Here is a 19,665-nt window from a genome sequence, read left to right on the forward strand (position 1 = left end):
CTGTAGCCTTCCTGAAAGAAATGAAAGCATCGCATAGGTTTTTTTGATGCATAGGCCTAATGAAGTGGTTAAAGAATGTTGGGTTTTTTAAAGTGCTCACAGTCACTTTTAATTGCGTGGGGGGCATTTTTAATTGGACCAGGGAGAATAATGGTAAACGTAATCCTTATGATAATACATAATTTAAAAAATCAACTTTTCGTTATAGGCCCGCCTAAACTTCACGAATGAACCCCAACTAAACATTATATAGGCTACAGGCCTATACGCTTTAACCTACAAGTTTGGAGTTTTATTTTTGTGAGCTTAATAAACACCCTAATAGGCTATTCACAGCAAAATCATCAGTGTTAATTTAACTCAGAGAGTGAAAAAAGCAACAATTTTCACTTCTGAGTTAATTTAACTCTTTTGATAGTTTTGAACGGCCGTCCCAAAGCCAAATCAGCTTCATGAGAGGACAAAAAAAACTCCAATAAACACAGTTGTCAACTCCAAATAACTGACACTTATCAAATTTGCTGTGCAATGAAAGGTAGGATATCTTTCTTTAAATTATATACTATACTGTCTCTTCCTTCTCTGTTTAGTCTTGGACCAGGTCTACATGAGTGTGTTTGTGTGTGTGCGCGCAAGAAACTCAGCACCCTGCGTCTACTCCTACAGGCTAATGAGAACTCCAGGCTATCTGGTATTTCATATTTAAATCATTCATCACATCCCTCTTATCTGAGCTGAAATAATCTTTCCTCTAAGCTCGCAGGCCTACTCTGCAGATTCCGACTATACCACTTTACCAGATCAGGCAATTTCATTCGAGTGAGATCGTCGCCCATGCAGATAATTACTTTGAATGTCAAAAAGATGTAGTTTAATATCGTCTCTATTAGCCTGTTGGCTAGGTAATTAAGGTGCAGATGACAGCGGCGAGGGAAACAGATGGCATTTGCTTACAGTGATTCAGAAAGTAAACAATGAGCCTGGGAGGGGAGAGAGGCAGGGCTGCACACTCTCTGGTGGAGACCGAGACACCATTTCTTCCTCCATCAGCTTTTCCTGCTTGCAGTTGTTGTTCACTAAGATTGTTGTTGTTATCATCCTCCAAGGGATTGCAAATCGTTGATTAAAAAAAAAAAAATCTATAACTATTTAATCTGCATTCAAATAGCTGCATAAATCATCTGCGCCGCGAACAGGTGAGGAAGCAGGTGGTTTGCACACGTTGCCCTTTTGTAGCTTTGTGCGTCGTGGACTTCTTAAATCTGTGGAGTCATTACAGTGTTGTCATTATTCAGTTATTAGGGGGCAGAAGACTCATTTTATTCAACCAGGCCAGCGGGCTACGCGTGAACTAGCCTACGCGAATAGGCCTATATCTTAGCTTTAAGATGATGGACAAAGTAATATATTTGATTTGCTAATCCTCAGTTTTTCTCTCACTAGATCAAAATAATACTTTGGTTAAGTTATCCTGCGTGGTTACAAGATCTATTTATCATGCTTTGTCATTTTACAGAAGGTAGAAATTAATGAATGAATTTGAAATGAAGAATGAAGTTGAGATGTGGATTCAAGACAGAAACCCGTTTCTGTTGAACTCACAAGCTCCTTTACAAAAGTAGAATTCGTGCTATTTTATATTATATTTAATATTGCTATTTTACTAGTAGCCTACTGAACTGTAGGCGTAAGTAGGAAATTGTAGGTAACTTTCAATATAGGACTGGGCTACCTACATCTTATTTACGCGTAGTGTTTAAAAGTGTATTATTATTGTTATTATTATCATCATTATTATTAGTATTATTGTTATTATTAATATTATTATCATCACAAATATCTCTTATTATTATTGTGCCTATTATTATTATTAATATTATTATTATTATGATGTTAGTATTATTAGGCTATTATTATAACATCATATACCATTAGACGTTATCGACTCATCTTTAATCCTAAATTCATTATCCTTTTACCGGGCTAATAGAAGAAATGATTAAGACTAATTAGCAAAGAAAAAACATGACAATATAATGATAATAATAAACAATATAATCACTCACAACAACAAACATTATTGACAGGAATCTATGTGGGAATCAATGATAGTTTTAAAAAGTTATTAAAGTCCTTTAATAAATAATATTTTTTATTTCTAAAATTAATTCTACTTTAATAATCAAAAAGCTGTAAAATTATGCAAAACGCGAAGCGAAGCAATTTTCCAAAAATACTGTTTTTCGTTGTGCGGCTATTGAACTGACGTGAAGAAAAGTGAAAGACAAACAACATTTAACATTTTCCTGAAAATATGTCAAAAAAAATATGTCAAACAGAACAGCACAATCTGTCAAGTGCAAAGAGGTTGTTAAAAATATTTTGACGAGTCATTTTCAGATTAGACTACAACTCGCATCACTATAGCCTACTGTGTTACAAAATAATGAAAGAAAGAAAGAAAGACAAAAAAACCCATATTTCTCGTGTTAATTGAAGCCACATTGCACCGCATCTGTAGACGTGATAAATAGGAATGCTATCACACATAGGCGATATTGGACGTTACATTTAAATGTTACAGTTTAGAAAATATAGCCTATAATATAGACTAGACAGGCGTGCATAGGTTGAATTTTCATTACACTGGACTGTAAAACAAATTTCCTCGTGTAGGCTATAAACTACATGAATTAAAATCTTCTCTAGATTACGTGCAGTCTATTTACCATGACTGAGGCAAGATTATAATTTGGACAAGGTTAAATATCCTACAACGATCCCCTAGTATTTCTACAGCCGAGTTAACCATTCAAGTTAACAATTCAGAGTCATCGATAAGCTGCACTTTCTGCAGTCGATAGCCTGCGGAAAATAGACTTTTCTCTGAGAGAGCAAATTTTGCCTCTTCTTGAATAAATAAAATAAGCGATACTTACCTTCCAGGTTGATGGGATTAAAACAGTGACGCCAACGAGATCTTTATTTTTGACAGGGATAATTCACAGCATATACAGGGCTACAGTGAATGGCACAAATAAACCTAGACGCAAGGGTTGTGTTGTCACATGCTGACAATGATGCCGTCAAGTGATACTGAATATTTTTTATGTTCTTTTAAGGGCTGAAAAGTTTTCCTCATTCTTAGGCCTATTCTTTAATATTTTGAATGTCCTATCTGGCTATATACAGCGTGCAGGCTAACGATAAGCTTAGGCCTACTAGTTTACCCCATGAATGAGGCTAACATATTCTTTTAAATCTATAAAAAATCTTTTTGGGAAATATAGGGCATCGATTTTAGCTTTCCGGGATCCCCCTTCAGATTCTAAACACTTGATATTTGAAAAAGAACTCAGGTGGACACAGTTGAAAAAAAGAGGCAAGCCAATCAGATTGCTCCTTCCCCCTTTGGCCAATGACAGACGCCACATTGTTGTCAAATTTGTCTAATGAAAACGTAGGAGCAACAATAGAGAGGGGAGAGAGGGATCTGTATCCACTGACAATCTCTGGAGGAAGTTAGTGTCTCAGGCTGCTGCGAGTAACAACCTCGGCTCCTGCTGGAGAGTCTTAACTTTATAACGAGGAGGAATGAACGCTCCTCTCGGCTTCAGCGCTTTTTGGATTCTAATTCGACTGTAACACCTTTCAAATTTCGCCTCGTCCGATTATAATTCCGCCAGATTGCCTGGACAGTTTCGACAGAGTTTTGACCATAGGTTTCTTGCATGATATTTTCGTCAATAGACAGACATTCGCCGACTTCACCTGTTGCCCAGAGATGTTGAGAACTGTTCAGCTGGTGTGAACGGTTCATCGTTAGATTATTTAGCCAAGGCTGCGCCTAAAGGTCGTGAACACAGCGTCAAAACAATATTTTCCTGTCGTTCATAGCTAGGTTAGGCTGTATCAGTGAGGAACGCGGGCATGGATCTGAGACCGGAGCTTCCCCCAGTCTCCTCGGCATCTCAAATCCACCCCGGGGCGGCGGCAGCGGTCGCAGCAGCCTCCATCCCGGTGTCTATGGCCAGCAATCTGCTGCGCGGCCCTCCGCTCCTCCTGCGCGCCACGGAGAAGTACCCCCGCACCCCGAAGTGTGCCCGCTGTAGGAACCACGGCGTGGTTTCCGCACTGAAGGGCCACAAGCGCTACTGCCGCTGGAAGGACTGTATGTGCGCCAAGTGCACCTTGATCGCCGAGAGGCAGCGAGTCATGGCGGCGCAGGTGGCGCTGAGGAGGCAGCAGGCGCAGGAGGAGAACGAAGCCCGCGAGCTGCAGCTGCTCTACGGGACGGCGGAGGGACTCGCCCTGGCCGCCGCCAACGGCATCATACCGCCCCGCCAGAACTACGAGGTGTTTGGCTCTGTCAACAGCGAGAGCAACTCAGGTTAGTGGGGCAACCAAGCATTAGCTAATGAAGCAATAATACACTCCAGGCTGTAAGTTAGTTTAGAGAAAAGGCGTTGTTAGCGTGCACAGGCTACTCCATGTTCTAAAATCACTCTTTAAATCACGGCCTCGAGTGGTTTACTGCTTTAATAAAACGACGGCAACATACAATTGTGATTGAAGGCATACGCATTCAAGACGTTTTGTTTCTTTTATTAGTCACCACAGTTATTATGTTATTATGTTAGCATAGTTCTTGAACAGTAGCCTAGCTAAACAACGTGGTTGCTAAGCGACACATAAGTAGCGGTATTGAGTGGTGATTTTCAGTTGGCGCATTAATATTCAAATTTTGTTATGCGGTCACAGGTGTGCGTTTACCGGCTATTTTACAACGTGACTCGCCCAATCAGAACTGAGGACCGGAACCATTCCGATTTATAATAAAGCCTAAACCAAACCTAATCCGGTTTTCCAGATAACAGTTTGTGGGTTTGCTAACTATGGCATTTAAATGTAGGCTAAACTGCATGACATGTTGGCTACTATTTCTAAACTAGAGTAACCTGTAGACGTAATTTATTAATGCGCCTTGTCTTCCGTTGTATTCCTTCTATCGTGGGTAGATCTCTATTGTTTTGTTGTTTTAATGCAGCCCACCAGCTAAGTGTAGCCTAATTGATGTCCTGCAGACTCTGCTATTCTAAACTTTCTGATTATATTGTTGTTGTTTTTTTTAATCAACAGATTCAAGCATCCAGAAGTACGAGCTGTTTCCTAAGAGCCAGCTGTCCGGATCCACCACCCCTCAGCAGACGGTGGGGAAACCGGTCTCCACCGACAGTGATTCGGCACCGGGCATCTCGTCCCCGGACGGCCGACACGGAGGCTCAGGCTCGGAGAACGGAGACAGCGAGTCATTCATCAGCTCGCCGGTCTCCAAACCCCTGAAAGACGGAGAGGAGACTCCGGGCTCTGTCAGTCCACTCGGCTCAGACTCCGGGTCTGAGACCGACAAAGACGAGCAGGAGCCCTCCCCCTCCTCCGCGGCTTCCAGGCACATGAACGCCATCGACATCCTCACCCGGGTGTTCCCCAGCCACAAGCGGAGTGTCCTGGAGCTGGTCCTGCAGGGCTGCGGGAAGGACGTGGTGCAGGCCATCGAGCAGATCCTCAACAACAGCGGCGCCCAAGGCCCCAACAAGGCCGGGCCGGAGGAAACGTGGACGGCCGAGCGGATGCTTCAAAACGCACACCAGCCTTCGCTCTCGTCCTCATCCTCAACCGCCCCTGCGAGGCCCATGTTACCGGGAGCCATGACGCTGAGTAACCGCTCTGCCTTTTCCCCTCTCCAGCCCAACGCTCCGCACTTCGGCGCCGACCCCAGCACCTACCCGCTGGGCACCCACCTGGGACTCAACCCGCTGCGGCTGGCCTACTCGGCGCACAGCCGGGGACTGGCTTTCATGACGCCCTACTCCACCACCGGCTTGATGCCCACTCTGGGCTTCAGACCGCCGATGGACTACGCCTTCAGCGACCTGATACGGGACAGGACAATGTTACACAAGGAGCAAGGCTACGCCAGCGGCCTGTACGGCCCTCTGGTCAACAACACGCCGGACAAACAGTGAGGCGGCTGGTTACCTCCTGAACCGGGACTGATCATATACAGAGACACACTCCCATTAAGAATGAACATTGTATTTGTAGCCACAAGTGTTGAATGTTCTGGAGAAAATCTGTGATGTGTTTTGGCTACGGGCTGCTGTAAATAATAGGCTTATTATCTGGCTTGTAGTCAAATGGTCTGAGAGGAAAAACTAAACTCACTTACGTGTAATTTTCAGAATTAATTTTATATGTATACAATTGTTGACGATATTCCCTTTGCCAATTTATGATCCTGAATATAGGCTAATTTATGCCATCGATAAAAATTATGTGAAACTTAAAACATATTTATAGATTCCAAAATAAATAATAGATTCCAAAATAGATCAAGATTAAGCTGGGAGAGTAAAAAGGCAAACCATTTACTGTGTACACAAATGCTAAAACAACAAAAATGTTTTGTTTTGACCACTGATGATTTTTATGTCAATTCTATAGGATTTGACAAGTATTTTATTTTGCCTCATAAAATAAAGAACATAGGATATGAAAGGTTTTGCCAGAAAGTTTTATAGCCTACCAAATGTCTACAGTTTACAGTTGGTTGATTCTATAGGAATTAAGGTGCAAACTGAGTTTAACAAATCATTTTCCAAAAGATCAAACTTTAAATATGTATTTCTCTCATTATGCACACACTCTTAAGTGCGTCCAGGCTTTGAATGTTAAATGGGGCAAAGTTAAGTTATTATAACATGTAGCTTACGGATGTTAACCCTATAAGATTTTGTAAAAGTTGAACTAATGATGTGTAATTGCCACCCCTTTTCTTACGTCTTATTTCACTTATTTCATTTATTTTCAGTTCGTTTCCAACTGCCTGTATTATATATTGCATTTGGTAATATGAAACACTATACTCTAATTGACCTTTCATTTATCCATTATTAGTCAGCTGCAATATTTTGTGACATTTGTAAAGTGCTGAATCAAGTCAATTCCTCTTCAAATGTTGCAAGCTGTGCTGTCGCATTGTATGAATTTGCTGGAAATAAATGTTATTTTAAAGAAAAGTGGAAACATTATTATTATTATTATTATTGTTATTATTATTACGTAAAACTATTAGGCTACTTTACTGCATTCTTATAAGGAAAGGAATAGATCAACCAACACTGTAAGGAGGAAAAAGTTTTTTCACATGTAAATGGTGCATCATGCTTCTTCACAAAAGCTTTGAAGCATAATGTTTCTGAACACCAACACACTGAAAACCTCTCAACGTCAGTCAGACACTGAGATATCTGACAGGTAAAACCGGAGACTCTTGTTTCTGCACCTGAACACTAGCTAAACAAAGCGCTGTATTTCAGACTCTGCTTCAGTTTCAATGACGCTGCGTGTCGAAGTGAGCTGACAGGAGACTCTGCTCAAACTTTCAGTCACTTTCATCCTCGAACCAAACCGTTTCAGAGCGATCCCACCTCATGATATTTTTTAAATGATCCAAATGGGATATGTGAGGCTTTTATTGATTACAGGGAAGAGAGCTCTGTGCTGTAATTCCGTCACACCAACAGCCAGCAGCCTATTAGGTGGTTTACAGTGCTTGGGAATGGTAAGGCCTATTTGAAATAGGCAAAAAGAAACACAAAATACATTAAAAAAAAAAAAGCTAAAACAAAAATGTAGTACAATAAATAAAAGTAAAGATAAGATAAGAAAAGTAATGCACGAGATAGATAGATAGATAGATAGATAGATAGATAGATAGCCTAGATAGATAGATAGATAGATAGATAGATAGATAGATAGATAGATAGATAGATAGATAGATACTAACGAAGATGCTTCAGTACAGAGGCCTATATTTTATGAGTTATTATTTGCAGATTCCAATTTTCAATCACATTCATTGTGTCGTTTCTACTCTAACCGGGTAGATGGCTTTGATTGATTAGTTGACAAACCATTGATTGAAAATGCACAATAAATAGAATACTCCATGCATTGTGCAGAATGTCAACTACAGATAGTCCTAAATATTACAGAAGGGACCTGGACAGCTTTTTAGACCTTTTAAACCTTAGTAATTAGCCTAACGAGGAGGCTAACCCACTGATATATTTCGAAAGATTTCAGAGAATGAACCCCTCCTGTAATATGATGATATACTAAATTTGTTCTTTGTCCCTGCCAGAGTAACTACAGCAGTTTACTCTCCAATATAACAATGTCAACAAACTGGCTGATTGCTCTTACACACACACACACACACACGCACACACACACACACACACACACACACACACACACACACACACACACACACACACACACACACACACAGTAGGCTACACAACACAGTAAAACGAAACCTTACACCCTGTGAGTGAAGCACCATATTACACACATTTCATAAAGTGTGTTTGTTATCGCACTAAAACCTTTCAATAAAAGAACTGCCTATGTGGGATTTGGCTCCGGAATAGAGTTGATTTTTATGTCTTTTTGAGGCTGGGCGGACAGAGACACAAGGATATATTTTTTTTATAACCAGCACTAATATTTCATTAGAGATTTAGGCCCATTGGCCCATTAGTAACAATGCCTGACAGCCAAAATGTAGATGTTGACAAATCTAGGTGTGAAGGTTCACATATAATTTTACAATTACATTTATATAACCACAGTGTTTCACTAGGCTAATTTCAGCTGATGGACGTTTAAGGCATCTGTTTGTTTTTGTTTTTTTGTTTTTTAATTAAACCTTAGCGGAGTAGCCCATTACTTACAGGCCTCCTCTGACAAAAAAAAAAAAACTAGAGTAGGCTAATCCTATAATAAATTAGAGGGATACTAGGCCTATACAAATATCACTGCAAACGTTTAAAGCATCATCTTCTATATGTAAAAATATTACAGAATATCCTGCAGAATTCCATAGATAAAAATGCGTAAAGTAGGCCTATGTTATTGTCACTATAAATACACTATTGCTTAGCCTACCACAGACACAATATATGTCAATACAGGAATACTATAGGAATAGATTATTATTGTGATATTTCGTTAATTCCGTTGAGGATATCTCTCCTATTTTCAACTACCTACGTCTAAATCTAAAAAAACCCCGAAAAAGTATAGATCACTGTGTATTATAAGGGAATAGTCAGATCGTTATAATCAAGGATGTAGTGGAAGATAAATCCTCCTAAACTCACCTTTTCACACACCTGTTTATTTTCGGAATACAGTTTATCCATATTTTGAAGTTGTCATAAATCTTTATAACATAAATTCATTGTATAGGCTACATCTAGGCTACTAATTAGTATCAAACTGATGGAAGTTATATGAAAATAGAGTCTTTTAAGGAGAAAAAACCCCATAAATGAATGGTTATCGGCAAATATTATAGAGTTTTGTTGATATTGTTGTTTGATAGGCTATATGATGATCACCGACTGGAGGTCATGGTTTTCCCTCCACATCGCACTGGTTACACTGGGACCCACAGACGAACCGCTGGGTTTAGATTTGCTCCTCCTGATGTCTTCTCCTCCCACTCTCCGGGAGTGAAACGCCTGGAGAGAAAGTTGGCTGTTTCCAAGGGCCGATGGCGCCATCTACAGGCGAACCAACGTCAGTAACATGAAGTTTCTCATTCATTCACTGCCTGACCAACACTGCCACCAAGCGGCGAGAGCGGTGCCTGGCGTGCTGATCAGTGATTAGTTTCATTAGATGACTTTTGACCCACACACTGCGCTATTGTGTTTCCCAATCTAGTCCTAAAGTTCCCCCTGTCCTGCAAGTCTTTGTTCCAGCTCTCCTCTGGCAGCCCTGATCCAATTAAGAGTTTAATGATGACTGGTTGAGCAATAGAAACAGATCTACCTGAACAGAGCTAGCATGAAAGTGTGGAGCCCTTAATTGGATCACCTGGGGTGGATCCCCAAGCTTTTTCACTCCTCACCTAAGTAACTTGGAGGAGACGAGGGTAGGGATGGAGTGGAGGAAAGGAGGGAGTGAGGGAAAGTGCAGGTCATTTGGACAGCTTATGTGCTACTCCATCATTAAAAATGGACATCTGCTAATGATGAAGTGGCCTTATCATAACTGACATAACGGGACAGCGCACAATGTGAATGTCATATTCATATTTTGCCTGTGCTGCTTCATGCAGATGTTCATTTTGGACTCAACATAGACTATACAGCAGCTCTATGTAGACTTAACACACACATGGATGGATTTTCTTAATGGGTCCAATTCTGACAAGTTTGACTCTTGCAACACTGCTTTTGTGAGATATTGGAATTAAAATAGGCCCATTCTACAAATCACTTACGCTCTTGTGTTTCCCTTATGTTTTCTTTTTTTCCAAGTGTTGTCAATGGTGTCATATTCTGAGCGTGATCAAAATTGAAAAGACTACCTGGGGAGGAAACACCTGCATCTTGTGTGCGATATGAGCTTCTCTCGTCTCCTCCACTAATGAAACAGCAAGCAGCATGGCAGCACCAACATCAATTTCAGGAGGAGGTAGTGGAGGAAAGGAGGAGGTAGTGGAGGAAAGGAGCTAGGAGTTAGTGGAAGAAAGGAGGCGGTAGTGGAGGAAAGGAGGAGTTAGTGGAAGAAAGGAAGAGTTAGTGGAGGAAAGGAGGAGTTAGTGGAGGATAGGAGGAGGTAGTGGAAGAAAGGAGGAGGTAGTGGAAGAAAGGAGGAGTTAGTGGAAGAAAGGAGGAGATAGTGGAGGAAAGGAGGAGGTAGTGGAAGAAAGGAAGAGTTAGTGGAAGAAAGGAAGAGGTAGTGGAAGAAAGGAAGAGTTAGTAGAAGAAAGGAAGAGGTAGTGGAAGAAAGGAAGAGTTAGTGGAAGAAAGGAAGAGGTAGTGGAGGAAAGGAAGAGTTAGTGGAGGAAAGGAAGAGGTAGTGGAAGAAAGGAAGAGTTAGTGGAAGAAAGGAAGAGGTAGTGGAGGAAAGGAAGAGGTAGTGGTTGGGTAGTGGTAGTGTTAAGGCTGCTAAATATCGAGGTGTAGTTCACTTCACATCTCCCTTCATATTCAGGAGGTTGTGTGTGAGAGTGACAACACCACTAGATGACAGTCTTGCCTTACAAATGATATCTGCTGTATTGCTATAAAATATTGAATGAGCCACACACTTACAGCTTAAAGCCCCATTTATAGCAAACGGTGGAACCTTGCATGCATGGATTACTGTGTTACTGCTGTAAAGAGGTGGAGGTGTAGACAGAATCTGAATTGATCTAAAACATGTATAACAGCTTCTTTATAATTTTCTCTTTTTGACTATACCAAGCTGTTTTCATGTTCACGTTCTTTCATGTTTTGTGTGTGTTTTCACATAGCCCTTGTTATTTCGGGTTGAAGGGATGTTTACAAAAGCCTGACGCTTGACAGGGTGAATTATTATTTTTTTGTGTGTGTGAACATTATGGCTCAGGTGCTGGTTAGGATTCCCATTCACATATTCACATTGCATGGTATGTAGAGTGTCCTCTGCTGGCCACCAGCATGCAAAGCACCAAGTAAGAGCATTTATAGTCTCTCTGCTAAATGTGAGATAACAGAAACTAATCCTGTTGTAGGTATAGGCTAAGTTAAGTTAAATAATATGAGCATAGTTTGTGTTTTTCTACCCATTTGATATTGACTGACACTCATGTATGGTAAAAACAATGTTCAGCAGCACCTAAAGTTTATTTTTACTGTCTCTAATAGTAATTTCATCACAGTGAACTGCACTCAGCATAGTGTAGATTTAGGATCCTTGACCCCTCCAGTGTGTGAAATACAAAGTGAAACTTAAGGTGAAAAGCTGAGTGTGAGAAGAGAAGAGAAGAGAAGAGAAGAGAAGAGAAGAGAAGAGAAGAGAAGGAGGAGAGAAGAAGGAGAGAAGCAGGAGTAGCAGTTTGGGGAAAGCTGCTCTGCCACAGTGACTGCACGACTTCGTTTTCTATGTTCCTTTCTCTGTGTTCACTAATGAATAATTAGACACAGGCAGATAAATAGCCACAGGCTCCCAGAGCGGTGCAGAGAGAGAGAGTGAGATGGAGGGAGAGAGAGAGAGAGAGAGAGAGAGAGAGGGAGAGAGGGAGAGAGAGATGGAGAGAGAGAGAGAGAGAGAGCGAGAGGGAGAGAAATCCATTTAGGTTATTACTCCATACATAAAACTCATTTTCATTTTCAGAGCCTCTGTTCGGTTTACTGTCAGAATAACAAATAGATAACAGCAAACAAACCAGCATAAAGGAGAAAACAATTGTGCACATTCTAGACTGAATTTAGAGTGTCGACTTACAGTGCAGTAAACTCACAATAAAAAAATATGTCTTGTTGGGCGACACACTCAAATATTTTACAACTATGTTGGCTCAATAATAAAGCTTCTAATGTTGAAAATAACTAATAACTGTGGCCATAAACAGGAGCTGAACTAATGACTGTTTGTACCTAACCTAATATAAATATAAACAAATTAGTTTTATTCCACGTACTATTACTTTGATTAATTATTAACCTGGCAAATCTCTATCGCCCCACCAGAAATTGTAGCCTATATCTGGCCATGTACCAAAGCTCTGCTGTGTGTTATTTGTATGTTATACAAGGCCTTTCATGTGTTTTGTTTGCTTTTAATTCATCCAAGTGAAGCCAAAGGCAAATTTCCATGCACGGACAATACAGATATTCTATTCTATTCTAGATCTAGATCTAGAGAATATTCCACTGGATTGCGAGTGTGAGTGCTTTGAACACCATTTGGTTCAATTTAGACTGTATTTTATATTTATTTTGTACTTTATTCTATTCTCACTCATCTTTGAATAGTTTAGAGCATTGCGGCGCTTCACACTGTGCAATAAAATGCAAGAAGCGAAGACACAAAGGAAGGAAGAAAAAGAGAGGAAAGTAGAAGCACAATGTTGAATGGGGAGAACTCTGTGTGTGTGTGTGTGTGTGTGTGTGTGTGTGTATGTGTGTGTGTGTGTGTGTGAGGGGTCCTGAGTCTGAGCGGTCAGGTGAGGAGTATCGAATGTGGGCTTCCACTCTGCATGCGTTAATAGCAAAACACCCTTGGATGCTATTGATCTGGGGATCTCATTCCCAACTGTCCTTTGAAAGGTCCCTTCATCATTCTGTGCTCCCTCTCTCTCTCTCTCTCCTCACCATCTGATCCGGCCTTCCCCTCTTCCTCCCCTCTCTCTCTCTCTCTTTTTCTCTCTCTCTATCTCTCTCTCTCTCTTTCTCACATTCCTTCCCCCTGCTCCCATCATATGTAAATGACGTATCTTCAGGGTAAAGGGGACATTTGAAAGTGGAAGAGAACACTTTACCCCCACTTGTAGATACTTGTAGAAACTGCATACTTTTAGATCATCATTAAATGAGCTATTCTGTCTTTTACATATTTAGTTTCCCACATTTTCAGCTGGGGTTGGACCGATATTAGCTTTTGAAGGCCTATACCGATAATGATATTTATGATGTTTATTTCCAGTAGCTGACATATGCACAGAGATTCAATATCTTTAAATATGACCATTTTGATGCCAAAAATGTAAAAAGATTCATTGTTTCCATCCAGATTTTTATTCTTGTTAGGGTGGAAAAGCCTCTGAAACAGAATTTAGACCATCATGGGACACTAAAACTCTCCACCGAAACCCATATTAATGAAATTATTTCATTGGTTAGTAGTTCCTTAAGGGAGGGTGAAGCAGATTTAATCACAGAACCACTGAAGCTGTTGAGTAAAATCATATCCTCACCTCCATCATACTGGACGACACTGACGGGCCGATATCCTGTTTTTTATGAAGAGGCCAGTATCAGCAAAGCAATATATCGGTCCAACCCTGCTGTCAGCAGACTGTAAAATGGCAGAAATTAATAATTTAGTAATGTTAACAGGCATAAAAAGAGACTGGTAGGATTGCCAGCGAGTTATCTGTACCCTGCAAGTACCCAGATGGCCTGTGTGTATTTTTAGTGTGGTGGTTAAATCGACTGCATTTGGAACCACAAACACCACGCAGCCTCCGTGGCAATTAAACAATATAATGCTGATGTTGGCTGAAAACCACACACCTACAAAATGTTTTTCAGGGTTTAAGAAAAGAATGCTCATTTTCCCGCTAACACCCTTGCGTGTATAAAAACATACAATGGGTTTTCAATCATGTTTCATGGGCCCAAGGGTCTCACTCGACACTCGGCACACAAATGACCGTGTAAATATTCAATTCAAGTGAGAGTAAAACCCCACCAAAACTGCAGTCATCCATTTTTTTTTTCTCCCATGACAGCAGCAATTATAAAGCTGGAGGTGTGGCGTGTACAGTGAAATTGAGGAGCGTGCACGTGCCGGGTGGTGAGCGTGCACTCGGCTGGCACGGAGCTCATTGGGACGGTTCATATGAGTTTAAGGATAAATGGGCGTCAAGCTGTGCCGACACAGCATGAGCACACTTAATCTCCTCAAGTGGAGAGTGTCAGTCAACTCTGCTGGGGCAGATAAGGTGTATAGGAATGTGAAAGTGTCTCTGTTTGTGTGTGTGTGTGTGTGTGTGTCTTGTCTGTTTGTTTGTGTGTGTGTATATGTTTTGTTGTCTGTCTGTGTATCTCTGTGTGTGTGTGTATGTGTGTGTATGTGTGTGTATGTGTGTGTATGTGTGTGTATGTGTGCATAAAATCCTACAGGAGATGTAGCATGTCTTCCTTGTCAAGCATCATGAGTTCCCCTCCTCTCTCTCTCTCATACTACTAAGCCTCAAAACACACACACACACACACACACACACACACACCTACACACACACTCACACTCACACACACATACACACCCCTACATACACACACACACACACACACACACACACACACACACACACACACCCAAAGACAGACAAACTGTCACGCTGCAATTCATTGTTATAGATAATGCTAAATATAGACTTTCTCAAGAAATTGTTTGATCCTCACTCCTACACACAAAGCACACAGTTTTTAAATGTTTTTTTTTCTCCCTGTATTTGTGTGTTTGCCAAGTATTAGTGGAGCGTGTGCGTCTCAGCAGCTCCTTGCTAAATTTTAGCGACGTTCCACTGACTGACAGAAGTAGGTCTGTCTGAAAAGAGCTCTTCCCCCTCTGGCTCTCTTCCTGGAGCGATCTCCTCCTTAACATCCTCTCCCTCCGAATCGTGGAGAGCCTCCTTCACTCCTCTGTCTGTTCTGGCCCTCTTTCTCCCTCCCTCCCTCTTTCTCTCTCTCCCTCTGTTTCTCACAGTGTGTTCTCTCTCGTTCATCCGCTTTCTCTCTCTTGCTTTTTCTACCTCTTGCTCATTCCTTCTTACTCATTTCTCCTTTCTCTTTCTCTCCCTTTCCATCTCTCCCTTTGCCTTTATTTCTTACAAAGTGTTCTTTCTTTCTTCTTGTCTCTCTCTCTTTCCCCCTCTCTCTCTCTCCCTTTCTGCTTCTCTCCCTTTCTTTCCTTCCTTCCCTTCTTCCCTGCTTCTTTTTTCTTTCTTTCTTTCTCACAGCCTTTTCAGCCTCGCTGCCCTGCTCTGAGTGAGAGTCATCAAATGAAGATTAAAGACGCTTCTGTTTCCTCTGACAAGCAGCAACACCGCTGCCTTCACACACACACACACACACACACACACACACACACACACACACACACACACACACACACACTCACAGAAATGCACATGCAAAGACTCATAAGCACATGCACACAAGCGCGCACACACACATGCAAAGACTCATGTACACACAAGCACATGCTAAAATACACACATGCAACGACTCACGCACACACACACACAGACACACACACACGCACACACACACACACACACACACTCGCCCCCCCCCGGGAACCCTTACACAATTACGGCTAGAATGGGATTCATTCTCAGCCTTCAACAACTCATTAACTGCATATTGCAAATCGTACGTTTCAGCAGAAAGCATTGATGAGGAACAGCGAGAAAGGGGGCTTTGGGAGAGGCCAGCATCATTTTAACGTGTGTTCAGAATTTATTAGCATATCACATATATATGTATATTATATATAGAGGGAGGGAGTGGTGAGGAATGGTAAAAAGGCTGCTTCTTTATTTACACTTACATTAAGACCTATCAAAAGGTCAAATGGTGTTTGCAAAATAATGTTTATCCTTTTTTATCGTGCATGAAGTGCCAGATAGGTGGAGTTTGCCATATTAGGACAATTCAGATAAAATAAGCTATCAGTCATCACAGCAAATACTAAACTGACTTTGCTTTCATGCCATTGTTGAAACTTTCCGGCACTCATTTTGCTGTCCTATGAGGCAAACAACTCCCATCTGACACCTAAGTAGGTAGGTAAAGCTAAGCAGGCTAAAGTAAAGCACAAGAAGTATTTGCACACTATTGCATAGTTAGTACACCGGCCTGTTGGCAATTCAGATATGTTCTAAAGTATAAATTGTCATTCAGATGTCCTTAGTTTTACACAACAAACACCAGACCCCTTGGGAGCAGGTAGGAAGACAAGTGCAGAAGCTAAAGTGGGAAAGCTAAATATATCCTCATCCTTTTGTGTGTGTCCTCCTCATACCCTCATGATTTTGGCTGAGAGGGCTGGATGTTCCTAATCTCTTCGATTGGGAATGGAAGTTTTAGGCTGGAGAGGAGGGAGGAGGGCAGAGGAGGCTGCAGCGGGCTTCAGCTGATACGTGACCAGCTCATTAAAGTTTCATCGGCTCTTTGTTTCCCCTTTGGGTTATCCTTCACAGACCAGGTACTCTCACTCACAGGAGCTCAATCAGTGCCTTTGTGTGTATGTGTGTGTGTGTGTGTGTACGTGCATTTGCGAGTATTTCTGTTTGTTTGCATATCATGCACACCCTTCTCGGTTGAGCAGCGACAAAGAACAGAAATGTTGTCTTCCAAGTGGTCTGCTGACTATTTTTGCCTCTCTTTCTCTCTTTCTCTCTCTCTCTCTCTCACACACACACACACACACACACACACGCACACACACACGCGCACACAAACTTTTGTAGTTTATGTATTTGTGTCCTGCACCATGTCGGGCTGGTTGAGTGGGACTTCAATTTTAAGAAGGGCCAAGTGGGCCAAGTGGCAACTGAGGAGAGCATGGGATGATGAAATAGCAAAAGATTCAAAATGTCCTCTACGAACACACACACACACACACACTGCATGAGGAGTCACTGAGTGTCAAATTGCAAGCACATTCCAATGGCTCACCCCATTCCAGTAGTCACCACCTTCTTTCTTACAGGTGTTTTACAGTAACTGTAGACGGAGGCTGGGATTGGTTAACACGTGTCGTTAGCGCAGCCTAGGGGGATTTTCTCCCTCAGTGAATGAATTAGCGCTGCACTGTACAGAGAAAACCAAGAAGCAACTGTGCGCATCACTTTCTGTGAGCTGATATGACCGACAATATCCTAGAGAACCAGCACCTGCAACGCCTACCTAAGATCTGACCAAACCACTTAGATTAGACCAGGACTCTATAATGGAGACCCGGGCGTTGGACACATGTAGCGTAGGTGTAACGTTGGTGGAATGACTTGCATGTAGGAGTAATGCACAGTCAAGTAGCGTCGGCTTAGAGTTTAAATGACACCTACACACATTTATTTTGAACACATTGATGCATTTCCGTGTTAGAGGATGTCGCCACTTTGATAGTTACATCCTTAGCTAACATCCGTATGTGCAAACGCCTGCCTTGGAAAATAGCCTTACTCCAAGCTCAATAACAGACTTGTCAAATACAAGGCCCTAAAAAAAGCTTCTTTGTCCTAATTACCTTTATTTTTTTATCCATATTGTGTGGTGAACAGGCAAACAAGGGGAACCAAAAACTTTTTTCTAATCAAAATAGGCTATTAATTGCAACTACAAGTGACGATTTTTAGCATCCGAGAAACATGACAAAGCTAATCAATCAGCTGACTTTGGATGAGTTCAAATACCCTACAATTACAAATGAGCCTGTTTTATGTCAAACTGGCAAAAAGAAAACAGCCTAATAAATGTATAAATCTGTTTTCATACCACAAAAAAAAAGTTCTACATTGGGTTTAAAACAAATATAATAAGCGCACTGCTGGATAGGCTGCATTAACCTCCACGCACTAGATCTTTCCTGACAGCTGCTATCACATTGCTTGCACTAGCTTAGGTAATATTGTGATCAAATTAGGACATTGGAAAATTTCCTCAGGGTCTTGGCAAGCTCAGTGAAACATTCTCAAGTGTATTTGACAATTCACATATTGAGCCAAGAGGGATTCTTCCAAGGCAGGCATTACCAGGAAGATCATTATCAAAGTAGCAACATCCTCTGACGCATTTAAATGCATGAACGGATGTCAGGTGTGGCACAGACGTTCCAGGTAGGCGTTGCTGGTACTGTTCCTCTAGGATTATAGCGGAAAACAAACTTCATGCGCACACCCATCCTCCCACACACACACACACACAGATACACACACACACACACACACACACACACACACTGGCAGAAACACAGAGTAGAAGAGGAGTGATAAATTATGTTGTTTTGGTCGGTGGATCTTTGTAAATTGAATTGAGAAAAGTGAGGATAGGAGGAGAAGTGAGAAGAAGACAGAGACAGAGAGAGAGAGATGAAGAGGAGAAGGAGAAGAGGGAAACTGGGTCAGGCAGCAGAGTGGGAAGGTGGAGCAGAGAGGAGGACTGGACTGTAGAAACATTATTGACCCCTCCTTCCCCAACCCCCCCTTCCCCAACCCCCCCACCCACCCCCGCTCTCGGACCAGCAATTACACCTCTCCAAATTATGATCTATACCGGCAGAGTGGACCTGACCACGGATGGAGATAGATGGAGATAGATTGAACTCTATCTCCTCCCTCTCCCCCCTCTCTCTCTCGCTCCCTCTCTCCCTCTCTCTCTCTGGTTGCCGATGGAGACAGATGGCGCGGGGCCCCTGGCCTCGGCCCCTGCAGATTGATTATTGATCAGGAGGACAGAGATGGATCGAGGGGTGGAGAGGACACCGAGGAGCGGAGAGGGCCGAGGCGGAGGTGGAGGTGGAGCAGTGGGAGGATTTCAAGGAATTTATGTTTCAGGAGCGGGGCTAAAGGACGGCGGGATGGGGAGAGGAGGAGCAGAGGGGGAAGAGATTGAGGATGTGGGTGCGGTGAAGGTTTTCTTTAGCTCAGCCATCACCTTGAGAGGGAGCTATTGACTAAGCTCCAGATTTACAGCCAAAACCCAAAGTGTTTTTGGATGGGGTACAGGAATATAGCTCACTCTCTGTCGATGAATGTCACAGGCCACTTTATATAGATGTATATCATTGTTGTGGGTACAAACCTTGCATATCCAAAAAGCCCACTTTTCAGGAATGAAGAAAAATAACTTTGTTTTGTAACTTTAGGAATTTAAACAGGGTTTTGAATCAATTCCACAGGCCCTGGCGTAATGAAATTCACTCAGCACATCAACGATCATGGAAACTTTCATTTCGAGTGAATAAATGAAAAGCAGCAAAATTGGAGTTCAGAAGTTTTCACACAACAGCAAAAATATATGTGCCATGTCTTTTTACATTGTCTAG

At 41.8% G+C, this 19,665-nt stretch overlaps 1 protein-coding gene across 1 annotated transcript; it reads left to right on the forward strand.

Annotated features, from left to right (window-relative positions):
* The first annotated feature begins 3,825 nt into the window (after window positions 1–3,825).
* On the forward strand, window positions 3,826–6,834 carry dmrta2 (DMRT-like family A2). The gene is made up of 2 exons (XM_071528004.1): window positions 3,826–4,390; window positions 5,140–6,834. The coding sequence occupies exons 1-2, from the start codon at window positions 3,931–3,933 to the stop codon at window positions 6,024–6,026; spliced, it is 1,347 nt and encodes a 448-aa protein (XP_071384105.1). The 5' UTR covers window positions 3,826–3,930; the 3' UTR covers window positions 6,027–6,834.
* Window positions 6,835–19,665: the final 12,831 nt, after the last annotated feature.

The sequence above is a fragment of the Centroberyx affinis genome, unplaced genomic scaffold (assembly GCF_046629955.1).
Source record: "Centroberyx affinis isolate AG114_WGS23_722 - 3 ecotype Tasmania unplaced genomic scaffold, CSIRO-AGI_Caff_v1 ptg001599l_1, whole genome shotgun sequence".
Classification (NCBI taxonomy): Eukaryota; Metazoa; Chordata; class Actinopteri; order Beryciformes; family Berycidae; genus Centroberyx; species Centroberyx affinis.